General features: G+C 39.2%; 1 protein-coding gene across 1 annotated transcript in view; it reads right to left on the reverse strand.

Annotated features, from left to right (window-relative positions):
* Positions 1-14,927, reverse strand: part of IGF2BP3 (insulin like growth factor 2 mRNA binding protein 3) — a 151,644-nt gene that overhangs the window by 7,777 nt on the left and 128,940 nt on the right. The window contains exon 11 of the mRNA XM_038557101.1: positions 1,702-1,818. Coding sequence (XP_038413029.1) covers positions 1,702-1,818 — 117 coding nt within the window. The remainder of the gene's footprint in view (positions 1-1,701; positions 1,819-14,927) is intronic.

Below are 14,927 nucleotides of genomic sequence, written 5' to 3' on the forward strand. Positions count from 1 at the left end.
TCTTTTGACATCTCTTTAACATCTCTTTTCCATTACCTGTTTGTCTTGGCTGCATTTCCTGTTCATGTATTTTGTTATCTTTTGCTACAATAGAGCATATAAGGACTAGTTCTGTGTTTTGCTTTTTTATTAACTGTTTAATTTACATACAGTAAAATTCATTCTTTTGGTAACAAATGCATAGGCAAGTAGTAACCACTACCACAGTCAACATAAAAATAGTTCATTCCGCTCCACAATTCTTCCCTATCTCTCTTTGTATTCAAGCCTCTCCTTCTACCTCCAGTTTCCAGCAACCACTGAATTTTTTCTCTATAGAGAAAAATTCCAGAGTTTTTCTACAAATGGATCATAGAGTAGCGGCCTCTTGGTCTGATTTCTTTCCCTTAGCATGTAACATGAGATTCAACCAATTTGTATCAATAGTTTGTTCTTAATATTTTCTGTTTAGATGGACCACAGTTTATCTGTTTGCCAGTTGCTGAATATGTGCTGCTTCCCATTTAGGGACAGCTGGAAATAAAGATGCTATAAACTTTTGAGTTCAACTTTTTTGTGTACTATATATTTTTTAAAGATTTTATGTACTTAGAGATTCATTTATTTGAGAGGGACAGAGTGAAGGGGAGAAGGAAAGCAGCAGATTCTTGGCTAAACACTGAGCCAGACACAGGGCTCAATCCAGGATCCTGAGATCATGACCTGAGCTGAAATCAAGAGTCAGAGGCTCACTGAGCCACCTAGGCACCCCAGTACTATTCTTTTAAAGAAAAATTTTATAAAACATTAACAACGACAAAAAAACCCACCCCAATAGACTGTTTTCCTGAAGAAAACTGCCATTGTATGGAGCCATTATCAATTTGTGCATTTCTTAAAACCCAATGACCTATGTATGTTATTATATTATTTCTCAGCATATCAAAATACAGAGTCTTCAGAGCACACAGTTATCTAGTTGATGGATACCATTAGCTGTCCTCTGGTATTTGTTATTCCACTTTCCATAGTAATAGAATATTTCAATGAACATTTCCCTGTTACTCTTTCTGCTGTGTCTGGCCTCATGATCAGGTTTTTGTTTTTTGTTTTTTTTTCCCATTAAAGATTTTATTTATTTGTTCATGAGAGAGACACAGAGGCAATGACACAGGCAGAGGGAGAAGCAGCCTCCCTGCAGGGAGCCTGATGCGGGACTCGATTCTGGAACTCCAGGATCACATCTTGAGCCCAAGGCAGACGAATGCTCAACTGCTGAGCTACCCAGGCGTTCCGTGATCAGTTTCTGAGCAATGAAATGGAAATAAAAATATCCTACAGCAGCTAATAAGAAACCTCTGTAAGAGAAAGGTTCTCAATGTCCTCCAACTGGCTGGCTCACAGACTTGTGAAAGCACAGAACAGTGTCATTTGGGATCACGAGGGACCAAGGCCAGGCCTGGGGAGGATGAGCTGGAACAAACTAAGTCCAGGGACTTGTGGTGGGCAAACCCACCACACTGGCGCCAGACTGCTTACCCCAACTACTTATAAGAATTCAGCGTACTCTGTTGAGGCTGTTGTTTGGGGTTTCCTATCATGGCCTGTGTGACCCCATACACACTGCCACATTCAATTCAAGTTATGAAGTGGCAAAACAACTCTTGTTCCTGTAACTCACTGTCATTAAAGCACCAAGAGCCACAGCTGACAGAACAGTACCTTAATAGAAGCTCCTGCAAAGCGAGAAAGCTGCTTGATGTGCTGCCCCTGCTTGCCGATAATGGCGCCAACAGACAGGGCTGGGATAAACAGATGAACGGTCTCGGTTTCTGATTGCTGTTGGAAAGACAGGACATATATGTGTATTTGGTACAAATCGGGCTATTATCATTGGCCTAGGGAGGGGGCCATTGTCATACAGTAGGAAGATTAGGTCAACAAGAGTTTGTTGCTAAGAATTTACCTGAGGTTGAGAACATCTATTCATCCCAAAAGTATTTGAATTTAAAAGGTCATTTTTCTCTACACAGTTTTCTTCAACTTTAGGATGTCCATGATTTACAGATTTAGAAGGTAAGTCAAAATCATACAGTTTAGATCCTTGACAAGTGAACTTCTGGGCCACACATCAACAAACACAGCTGCATCCAAGGACACCAACTCTGCACCTTATCCATGTAGCTTTTACTTTGTAAACACATACCTGATGAACTCTTCTCAAAGGGAAGAACTCTTGAAGCTCGTTACTTACAACTGAATCATAAAAACCTTACCACCACCATGCAGTACACAACCACACCCAAGCATAGGACAGGATTGGAAGAGAACTCTATCACTTTAGTAGTAAAAAATGCCCTAAGATTCTTTCCCCTACAATTCGCTAATCCTCCCATCTCTGCCCTCCCTTTTCCTCTTAACATGCAAATTGGAAAACACTTTGAAGGCTAACTCCTAAAAGATTTTTCAAAAATGGATTTTATCTGTGTACTTCACTTCTCAACTTCCCACTTGAAGCCAACTATGTCCTTCCTCAGCCATCTCCCTTCAAATGGTCATTCTTATAAGGTTAATGGACACATACTCAAGAGAATACAGTGACTGTGTTCCCAAAAAAAGGTAAAAAAGGCTAATCCAAGATTCAGTGATGTTACTGGCGAGCTACAAGTTCTAAGCAGTATATGTTCATACATTAATACTTGATTACTTTTTTTTTTTTTAAAGTAGGCTCTATGCCTACTGAGGAACCCAAACCTAAAACCCTGAGGATCAAGACCTGAGCTGAAATCAAGAGTTGGACGCTTAACCGACTGACCACCCAGGCACCCCAATACTTGCTTTTTTTTTTTCAATACTTGCTTTCTAATAACATTAAGAAAAACATGCTTCCAAGAATAAATCAATTCTAAGAAATTTATTCCAAGAAATATTTTTAAAAATATTTTTTATTTCTAAAACTTTTTAAGAGCAATTTTAGGTTCACAGCAAAATTGAGAGGCAGGTACAGATTTCCCATATATGCCAAGAAATATTTTAAGATGAGCTACTAGATGAATACATTAAGTTAGATGAGTAAATACACTAACTTATAATGCATTTGTTTTTTTTTTTTTTAAGTACACCTAACAACTAAGATTTATAGAGATATTAAAAGATACATTGTAGTAAGAAATGTACACATTAACTTCTTGGTCAGAAACACTTCACAGAATTCTCTCAAGACTTCTTACATTCCTATTAGGTAGGATACTATAAATTCCATTTTCAAGTACTCAGGTTGGTCCCTCAAGTATCGTAATGTGTTCACAAAGAGCCATGAAATAGTTTCAGTCTAATTTTTAATTCACCAAACTCCCTAAATTGTAAAATCTTGAACAAATACGTCAACAGTTTTGCTTTCAAGTATCCCAGGAACTAGGAAAATCTTTAGAAATATCATTTAAAGCAGTTTCTAAAAATCTCAAACGAAACAGCAGCACTGGGCTCATTATTTATTTATTTATTTATTTATTTATTTAATTTTATTTTTAACAGGATGTGGAAACAAATTTTGTGGTACCTAGTGTTTGTCTACCAAATGACCACCCTTCTTTACACATAACACAAAAATTACCAGGGGCATATTAGCTCCATTGTCTTGCTGTTAAGCCCAGAGTGCAAGCAGGGAGCATGGAGTAGTAGTACTTGGTACCAAGGGGTCTACTGGAGAGATGCCAATCAACAGCAGAAACCCATGTCTGGATGAATTAGCTGTTCCACTTGTCCCTCAACATGCACTTACCAGGTGCTGTCCCACCACAGGACACACTACTCACACTGGTTGGTAGGAAATTTTTTTTAGTAGTCTTTATAGTGTCCTTCCTCTGAAGCAAAGATTTTTTAAAAAACTAAATTAGTAAATAGAAACACACTGGAACTAACAAAAAGGCTGGCTGGTTTTGTTTTTTATTTTGTTTTTTTAAAGATTTTATTTACTCATGAGAACACAGAGAGGCAGAGCCACAGGCAGAGGGAGAAGCAGGCTCCATGCAGGGAGCCCGACGAGGGACTCGATCCCAGGTCTCCAGGATCACGCCCTGGGCTGAAGGCGGCGCTAAACCGCTGAGCCACCCGGGCTGCCCTGGGCTGGTTCTTTAAAGGAGAACCTTTTGTTGCCTATGTACCAGTTAAGAAATTGAAATGAAAAAAAGGGAACTATTAGATAAGATAAATAGATACAACATCTGTAAATCTGAAAATGTCAAAAACTTGTCTAGGAGTTATCAAAAATCAGAAAAATTTACATTGACCCAAACAACTGTAACCTCTATAATCCGCTAATTACGTAAATAAAGTACCAAGCCCATAGAAGTTGGATTCTTCGAGGCAAAATGCTAAGAAGAATGACCAAACCTAGTGGAGAAGATGTGGAAAACTAGGTTAGGACAGGCAGACCCATTTCATGGGGCAGTGGGTGGGGGTTGTGGGAGATGGAGTTAATAAACCAAAAAAATAAATGGGAACATGCTACAAATAACACATTCTACTTTGGTTCTTTAAGGACGCAGCTTGATCTCTCCCCAGCGTCACTCATGTGCCCTCCCCTCAGCCCATTAAACGGTACTCCTCCAGCTAGACTCACCACCAAGGACTTCTCTCCATGCATGTGCATGTGTAATTACCAATTTTCAACTAATTCAGGTAATGCTGCAATCTAACCTTTGCACAAAAAATTACACCCTTGTACAACACTTCTATTACATAAATTCTCAGAAGTAAAACTGCTTGAGCCAAAGATTCCAAACTTCAAAATTATCAAGTTATGCAAAAACTTCTGTCCACACAGAATGGTAGGATTCCAGTCAAGTTATTCCTGGAACACGTGAGTGCTACTGTTGTGTTTAACATGATGGGAGATGGGTGAGAAGCATGCTGAGGTAAAAAATTCAGGTTTAAGAAGGTAACTATGGTCAGGGAGGAGGGGTATACAGGAGCCCTGTGTGGTGAGAATTTGTGAGTTTTTCTCTGTGAGGTACATCACCTCATCTACACCTGACAGCCCATACAACTAACAGAAACTAACATTTCCCTTTTAAAAACGAGAAAATTGAGCCAAAGAGATTAAGTGATTGGTCATATACTGACTAGTGTTGCGGCCAGCATTCAAACCTGGATTTCTCTACCTCTTAAGCCATGTTTATTTGAAAAGGAAAAAAAAAAAAAAAAAAGGACATACCCTGCTTCCAACAGGTATGGATATGCTTTATGCTTTATAATACACAGCTGCATAAGTGATTTTTTAAAAAAGATTTATTTATTCATGAGAGACATACAGAGAGAGGCAGAGACACAGGCAGAGAGAGAAGCGGGATCCTCGCAGGGAGCCCAATGTGGGACTTGAACTCAGGACCCTGGGATCGTGCCCTAGGCCAAAGGCAGCCGCTCAACCGCTAAGCCACCCAGGTGTCCCTGCATAAGTGATTCTTAAGAAAGCCTGCCGGGGGCACCTGGGTGGCTCAGTCGGTTATATGGTTAGATGTCTGCCTTCAGCTTATGTTTTGATCCCAGGGTCTTGGGATAGAGCCCAATGTGGGGCTATCTATGCTCAGCAGGGAGTCTGGTTGCTCCTCTCTCTCTCCACTTCACCCACCCCACCCTCCACTGGAGCTTGCACTCTTAAAAAAAAACAAAAAAAACCCCACTAGAACTCCCTGTTGAGGAGGTACTGCCTTCTCAGTGGTATCACTCCTATCTACCTTGGTATGACTTCCTGAGTCAAAAGAAATTTATTTTGTGTAGTTGGCAAAAATTTAAGCCTTTGATCATCGATGTGCAAAAAATGGCATCAGAGACAGTACATTAAAAATTCTTTATTTTGGGGGCACCTGGGTGGCTCAGTTGGTAGAGTGTCCAATTCAATCTCAGGTCTTGATCTCAGAGTTGTGAGTTCAAGTCCCATGCTAGGCCTAGAGCCTACTTTTAAAAAAAAAAATCTTGATTTTGAAGAAAAGGGCTAACTAAAGGTTAAAAATGATGTAAAGGAGGTCAAAAGGCACAAAATAAGTAAGTCATGGAAATGTATAGCTTGATAACTATAGTTAATACTATACTGCATATCTGAAGGTTGCTAAAAGAGGTCTTAAAAGTTTTTATCACAAAAAAAAAAACCTATGGTAACGATGTTGATTTATTGTGATCATTTTGCAATATATATATGTATCACATCATCATGTTGTACCCCTAAAACCAATGTTATATGTCAACTATACCTCAAAAAAAAAAAAAACCTTACAAAACCTATAAAAAATAGTTTAATTGAATACCACCCCCCCCCCCAAAATGATGCTCCAACAGAACAAGGGTCCAAAATCAACAGGTTTGTTGTCTCATCTGAACACACCTATTTTATTATGCCTGTTTAAAGTACTTTATGACTTAAGAGTCTCAATGTTTGTTTCAATGTTTGTTTCCACTGTGAGAATAAAATAACCACCTCACAGAGAAGTTGTGAAGAAAAAAGGGATGCCTGGGTGGCTCAGCGGTTGAGCATCTGCCTTCAGCTCAGAGCTGATCCCAAGGTCCTGAGGCCAAGTCTTGCATCGGGTTCCCCACGGGGGGCCTGCTTCTCCCTTTGCCTCTCTCTGGGTCTTTCATGAATAAATAAATAAAAAATCCACTATTCCTTATCTTTGCCTGACAGTTACTTTGGTTTATCTCAAGGTGCTACTTTCAAGATCTGCACCAAAGTCTGGTTTCCCCCTTTTTTTCACTAATTTCTGTAACACTGCAACCAAATCTCTAAACATAAACCTCGTGCCCCTATACAAATACTTCTAAGACTTTATATAACAGAAATGCTAGATCAGAGTATTAACATTTCAAATTGACAGATATTCCTAAATTTTCATACAAATAAATTTATCTTATGGTCTACGGATATATTATAGAAAGGGGGAAATTAAAAAAATTTTTTTAAAAGGGGGAAATCATTTTATATTGAACCATGCCTTTCACACTTATGAAAAAGAAAGCAACATAGGATTCGAGGCTCCATGTCAAGTTTTCTGTACATGAAAATCATCTGAACTGTGCTCTTCTAAGTCTCATCCTTGATCTGTAACCCACATGTTCCCTCCTATTTCCTGTAAGAGTCAACCTCAAATTCAACTCCAGGAAATATTACTGAGAAAATCACTGAATGCTGTTTCTTCAGCACATGTATGAACAGCTGTAGTACTTTCCTACAACGCAGTGTCCTTGGTGTTTCCCAGGATGTTGTAACACACCGCAGGTCTTAATACAACTGTTGGCTACACGAAGCCTCCTTCATGTCTCTATAAGTGCTCTTAGAACAAATAACACCAGCAGAGGGTTTGGTTTGCCCTGCCAGTCAACTCTGGACTGAGGTGTGTGATAAGGGCCTGTCCTGCACAGCTTGGCCGAGTCTCTTCTGTTCCTATCACCAGTGAAGAACACCAAACGAGTAACATTAGTTCACGTACCATGACTCACAGGCTGCCACCATGCTCTGTCACGACCATGTTCCATCTATTCCAGGGGACACTTTAAGGTCTTTCTTTTTTAACAACTGAATTGATGCTAACATTCACCATAAATTGTTCTCAATGTTAATGTTAATCTATTTTGTCATTCTGGTCTGTGTGGTAAAACTGATAAATTAATCTTAATTTTTTTTAAGGTAAAGATAGAGTCTAAGTATTTTATCTCACTGAGAACATCTATACCATGCTTTCTTTTTCTTTTTTTTTTTTTAAGATTTTATTTATTTACTCATGAGACACAGAGAGAGAGAGAGGCAGGCACACAGGCAGAGGGAGAAGCAGGCTCCATGCAGAGAGCCCGATGAGGGACTCCATCCCGGGTCTCCAGGATCACGCCCTGGGCCGAAGGCAGGCACTAAACCGCTGAGCCACCCAGGCATCCCTATAACCATGTTTTCTTCTGGATAATACACTTTTGTTTTTGGCCTGACAATGATAAAGACCTTTTTAATGATCAGAATAAACCTAATGTGTAACTCGCCCAGATCTGTCCCATTGCATTTTGCCATGACTGTGTGATTATTTGTTTTCTGGGCCTTGTTCCAGAAAGGTTTTAGGCTGCTTAGAAAATACACATAATCTAGAAGTAAAACAAAGGAAGCAAAGAAATAAGAGCATAGGGACCTGAATATAAAAGATGAAGCCAGGAATGTTGTTCTTATATACATTTGGCTGTAAGCTTCCTAGCAGCTAATTTAAAAAAAGAAAATCAGCTGCATAATTGAGTGTGCCTGGAAGAGAAAAACTATCCATTTGCTTAGTAAAAAAAAAAAAAAAAAAAAAAAACCACTTTTCCCGGGACTGATCCCAGAGAGCAACTTCTCCCTGTCTTCAGAGGACTAATGTTAACAGGCATCATCCTTGGAACAAAAGCCAAGAAGCTTTGCAAGCACAGCGTGGGCATGTGTCTTAGCCTAGAAGATACTGAGACAACTCCGCCAGGAGAAAAGCACAAACCTATTTTGTCACCTCAAAAGCTGAACAAAAGCAAAATAATCTTTCTGACACAGTGATGAAAGGCCATCAACACTTTTTTTTCATTGATTTTTAGGGGTAGGAATGGAATAAAAGTTAACACATCCACTATGAAGATTAAGAACAAATGTATAGGTTGTGTGAGGCTTTGGAAAAGGAGTTGTGGTCAGTAGAGAAGGGCCAAAGGATCAAATCTTAACAGAAAGAAGGTGTAAAGATATGAAAGGATCCGTTTACAGACAGAAAAATGTTCTCTGCTGGGATGAAAACAGGCACAATGGCCTATCAAATATAAAAAGCAGTGTTAGAAGCAAACTAAACATACCAAGAGGTGGTGCTCCACACGGATGGGTAGGGATGTGTACTCCTGGCAACAGGGTCTTAAAATAAAAGTTAACTCATCAGATGTCGAGGCGTGACGAAGACATTTCTGACCATCACCCAATTCCCTCCACGCCAATTTCATATCCACCGAGCATGCACTTTTAAAGGAATTTTTCCTCTGGGAATATAAGGCACCTCACATAATTATCCTATTTGACTAATGGCTCTGTGGCACAAATTACTGTTGTATAGAGTTCTGCATACTATGCCATGCTTCCAGGATTTGTATATGCAGATAATTTTATTTTTACTTAACAAAATTAAGAAGCCAGAACAATGGGTTATGATCAAGCTTTAAAAAACTCATCAGCATTACCCTTGTTACAATTCTTTGCATTTAAGCTAATGTTCACTGCATTACCCTTTACCTTTCTTCCTAAACCTTCAGAGGTGAAGGACAGTCACATGACCCAAGCTGCTTCCCAGTGGATTTCTGCCAGATGCCTATTGGCAAAACTTCCTTTGGACTTCTTGGCAGACTCTATGTTATAGCTTGAAATAACATAAGAACAAAGCTGCTCAACTGAAAGTTTGCATAAGTGGTGAAGTCTGCCAATGAGTAATTCCTAATCATCTATCATGAGGAGATACAAGAATGAGCAAACAGTAAGGTTAAGTGTATTTACTTTGTGGGGAACAGAATCTAAGACATCACAAAGGCACGGAGACTCGCCTGCCAGCCAACAAGACCAGCCTTCAGGAACCTGGAAGGATGCCAGTGTTTCCCTTTGGTTTGTACAAAGATACTCCTGGGGGTTTTTGTTTTGTTTTGTTTGTTTTGTTTTAATGGATTTGGGTCTGGAACCGAAATTAGGTTTACTCAACTCCATGACCTCAACAGAGTATTTAAGTCTAAAAAAAAAAAAACACAGAAAGTTTCTCCCCATAGCTAAGTAACCAAGGCCTCCTAGAGGTAATAAGTGTATACAGTAAGCTATTTACTCAATTTTTTTACTGACAAAAGAGCTGTACCTATAGTAAGAAATCCTAAGAAGTAAGGCTAAGAGAACTGATCTAAAAATCCCTTTCAACTCATAATTTTGTTTCTTAAAGAGCACCTTGAACTAGCTAAAACCTAAGAAGATGTTCACCTTTCTTGCCTCTTCGAGTAACAGAAAGTTAGCAATTTTAAGATCATGCTATTGTTCTGGAGACTTCTGGGAAGATTCCAAAGACACTATCACAATTACGAAGACAACAGCACTTGAGCTAACTTCTGCCAACCCAAACGCCAGGAAATAACATTCAGCTACGGATGCTCTTCTGTGCTATGCCAAGTTCAGCTCTTGCTTTGTTCAGGAGCTGCCAATTGCCTCTTCCCTACTGTTCAAGCATTTTTGAAAGGAGCATTTCTTGTCATTTCTAAACTCAAAGTTTGCCAATTAAGTACTGCATGAGCCAGCTGCTAGGCAGGAACTAGAGACTTTTTGTCTGTTGGAAGAACCAACTCTGGCTCTATTAGAAAAAAATCCACCTGGCAGGTTCCAGTTAGAATATATTGTGGGGGGCGAAGGGGGGGGGTGGTAAGCAAAGTTCTGGAATGGAACAGAAGCAAGAGATTTATCCAAAGTCAAGGTGCATCAATTCTCCCTTCATGTTACAAAGCAGCAGTGAGAAAACATGAGTAGAAAAATGAAACAACTCTAAAAGAAAGAGGAAGCAATACATAAAGAGAGAGTCTTTGAAACATTGAGTCATCAAAACCTCCTTCTTACCAGGCAATATACACTGAAAGTAAAAGAGATCGACTGCTAACCTACAGGCCATCAAGGATAAAGAGTCAATCTTAATAAGTAGCTGACTTCCCTGTGAGAGCTTCTAAGGACCAGCAAGCTTCAAACGGCAGCTGTAGAAGCCAGGCTGCTCCCGGACATCCTCACGTGCCAAGAGCAAATACCTGCCAACCTATACTCCTCTAACCCAGTTTTTACATAAATGTCATCACAGACCCTCACAGACCTACAATACTAGGTTCCTCAGAAAGAAGAAAGGTGAAGCCAAAGGGAATAAAAGGAATGTAAAAATAAATAGTAAGGGAAAAAAATAATAAAGCTTTGGTAAAGTTAATTATTGCCTTTATTTTTTTTATTTTTTTTATTTTTTGATTTTTTTTTTTTAATTATTGCCTTTAAAAACAAGTTTGTTTGTTTCAAAAAGTCAGATCTACTAGGTATGCTTAATGGTATTAGTGATCTGAGTTTAGAAAAAGAACCAACTCTAATAATATATACAGTAAAGGCAAAGCTATTCCAACTAAGTGCCCCACAAAGAAGTTATATACTAGAATAAAACTTGTTACAGAGTTGTTCTCTTAAAATATTATATCAGGAAATTACCTCACAGCTATTTAGAAGTACAGTTCACTCTAACTGGTATCCAGAAACACAATACAATTCTCTGAAAATGATGTTTTCCCTTTGCTTTGATGGGAAAATAATCTGTAGGAGTGGAATCTGAAAGATCGAATTTTCTCCTCCAGAATCAATTTAGATTACTCCAGTTTTTTGCATGGTTTTTGTTTTTGTTTTTGAGAGAACTTAAAAGCTCACCTCCCACTCCACCCCCAGCTCTGAGAGATTCCTTCTACAGGTAAATTTACTAAATCCAGTAGGGCATGTTTAGTCTTCTCTTCAGTTATAGACACTGTTTCTCAGCTTCTTTTGCAGGTAGATATAACTGATGTTATGTGCTGGCAAACATGACTAACCAGTAGAACTATAAAAAGCTATCATCAGGCAGTGTCCTTATATGAAGCAGCTGTTGGATCTTTATCCTTCATCCTTGCTGGCTGGAATCAGACTCAATAGCTGGAGCTTGAGTAGTCAGTCACCCTGGTCTGGGAGACAGCATGATACTTAAACCACTAGGAGCACCTATCCTATATAATAAAGCATAACTACTACCAGCCTTGGACTGTCTACCCTTCATCTCTTCTGAAGAAGGAAAACTCATTTAAACCAATTTTTCTTCCTGTAACACACACTCAAATCTAATCCTGATACACATAGTATGCCAAAATATATTTAGAGGCATGAAAAGAGACATATGGCACCATCCCACAGACATGTTTAGCCTGGTACTTGCCTCTGGGTTGTAATAAAAGGTGATCCAGAGAAAAGGGGACAAGTTTTTGACCACATTTTTTTTTTAAGGGAGTGTGTGCAAGCAGGGCAGGGTTGGGGGGGTAGAGGCCCAAGGGAGAGAGACAATTTTTTTTTAAAAAGATTTTATTTATTTATTCATAGAGACACAGCTAGAGAGAGGCAGAGACACAGGCAGAGGGAGAAGCAGGCACCATGCAGGGAGCCCGACGTGGGACTCAATCCCGGGTCTCCAGGATCACGCCCTGGGCTGCAGGCGGCGCTAAACCACTGTGCCACTGGGGCTGCCCGAGAGGGACAATCTTAAGCAAGGTCCATACCCAGCACAGAGACCCATGTGGGGCTTGATCTCATGCTACTGAGACAATGATCTTTTTTTTTTTTTTTTAAGATTTTTATTTATTTATTTATTCATTCATGAGAGACACAGAGAGAAAGAGAGGCAGAGACACACAGGCAGAGGGAGAAGTAGGCTCCATGCAGGGAGCCCGACATGGGACCCGATCCTGAGACTCCAGGATAATGCCCTGGGCCAAAGGCAGGCGCTAAACCCGCTGAGCCACTCAGGGATCCCGAGACAATGATCTGAGCCAAAATCAAGAGTTGGATGCTTCATCAACTGAGCCACCAAGCACCCTTTGACCACACTTTAAAATAAAGCATCAAAAAAAGATATATAAATATAAAATAAAATAAAGCATCAAACAAGCTAGAAAGAGCAACATACCCAAGTGGTATGTATTTATGCTTATCCCAAGTATTGTCTATGTGCATTAGCCTTGTTATTTTTTTCTAACATTTAAGTCATCCTTCCATAGAATAGTAAATATTCTTTGCAGAACAGTAGTTTGACAATGAATGGGTAACAAACTCCTGATGACCTTTACAAAATCATGAATTTCTGAGCTTCCATCTGCTCCCACTGAGATTTTGATTTATGTAAGTCCAAGGTGAGGCACAGGTTCTTAACCAGTTAAGAAACAGAGCAACTGTTGTTAACCTTGGCTATCGCCACACTGAAGTCAGTTGGAGAGGTTTCCAAAGCAGTGATACCAGAGTCTCACCTCCAACTCCTGCCCTGCGGGAGGACGGACTCTAACACAAAAGATCTAGGGTAATTCTAGTGTAAAGAACAAAAAACTATTTTTCCCTTGTAAAGCAGAAAGTGGAGAAAGCTATTCTTTACAGAATATTGCCAATTAATAAATATAAAAGATGGTAGACATAAAAATAGTAATATGATGGGCAAATTCAGCAATAGATATTAAACCCACTGGGGGAAAAGACTGTTGGGGAGCAAGATACTATTCTCAAAATACAATTGATAATATCTTAATCATAGAGGGAAAGATACCTTCACAATGCAGAAATCAGACAGACACTACCTTAACTGTATGATCAAACAACATGACCAACAATGAAACATGACATCATCTGCTTCCCAATGAGACACAGAGAAAGTATTCCTGCTCCCAAAAAAGGTACAACTCTAAGCCTAATCATGTAGAAGCAGTCAGTCAAATCCAAATTTGGTGACACTCTAACTGCTAACCTGGATTTTTCAATGCCATAAATAAACAAGGAGGGGTAGGGAGTAGGTGATACCACATGGGATGGACTCCTGCTAAAAATATAAAGGGGATTAGAGAGACATGACAACTAACTGCAATGCTTAATCCTTAACTGGCTGCTTTATTGAAAACACAGCTATATAGAACATTATTGGGGAAACTATGAAATTTAAATACAGACTGCCTATCAAATAATAGCATTGTGCCAAATTCTTAAAAGTGAGATGATATTGTGGTTAACATCAAGGTGAATTCCTTTGGGAGAATAAGTTTAAAATAGCACAATTACCTTTAATTACAAAGTTTGTAAAAATATATACCAAATTTTCTTTTTTTTTTTTTTTTTATTTACTTATGATAGTCACAGAGAGAGAGAGAGGCAGAGACACAGGCAGAGGGAGAAGCAGGCTCCATGCACCGGGAGCCCAACGTGGGATTCGATCCTGGGTCTCCAGGATCGCGCCCTGGGCCAAAGGCAGGCGCTAAACCGCTGCGCCACCCAGGGATCCCTATATACCAAATTTTCAAGACAGGAATACCTATGTATTTGTAAAAGTTAAGGCAGTTGCAAGCACATATTTTTGAAATCCACAAAAGCAAAGGTTTCTTCCATTCTGAAGAAAAAGTTAAGATTATGGGAATAGTTCTCCTTTTACAAGCACATATTTTTGAAATCCACAAAAGCAAAGGTTTCTTCCCTTCTGAAGAAAAAGTTAAGATTATGGGAATAGTTCTCCTTTCCCTTTAAATTTTCTCAATAATTCCTGACACATTCTTTGAGGTCTAAGACTAATATGCAGAGATAAAGTTAGTAGTTTATAGGAAAAGAGGAAGAACACACTCATCTGCAGCAAACACATGCAATATCAACATAATTTATCAACCATTCCAACTACAGAGATGATAGATTTGTCTTCTTTCTTAGCACTTACTGTTTTGAGTGGTACCTCCTGCACCAATTCAGAGAATCCATATGTGAAGTTGGGAATTCTATTATATCACTGCCTAGCATACATATAGAATAAAGTGCCCACTGGAATTCTGCAAAGAACTTGGATTGATAATATTGTCCACATTTTATCTCTTAATGAAGAGAATTTCCTTTTCCTGCCCGTGAAACCACCAGACCCTCAGGGGTTCTAAGCTCTTTCCTTCTTGCAGTGTTTCTACCTTTACTACAGCTTCTCCATTTTCTCCTGATCTCACTGGCTGCTTCTAATTACATCTAGCTGATTTAATTTTAAAATCTTGGGAAAAGCAAAGACCACCCTTCCAATGGCATCTTCCTTACATTTACTTTTGATTCGCTTTTATTAAAGCTCACTGACTCCCTTCTCCCATTCTTAAAACAAAATCTCTACTTGCTTAAAGTACTC

This window comes from Canis lupus, chromosome 14, assembly GCF_011100685.1.
Source record: "Canis lupus familiaris isolate Mischka breed German Shepherd chromosome 14, alternate assembly UU_Cfam_GSD_1.0, whole genome shotgun sequence".
NCBI lineage: Eukaryota > Metazoa > Chordata > Mammalia > Carnivora > Canidae > Canis > Canis lupus.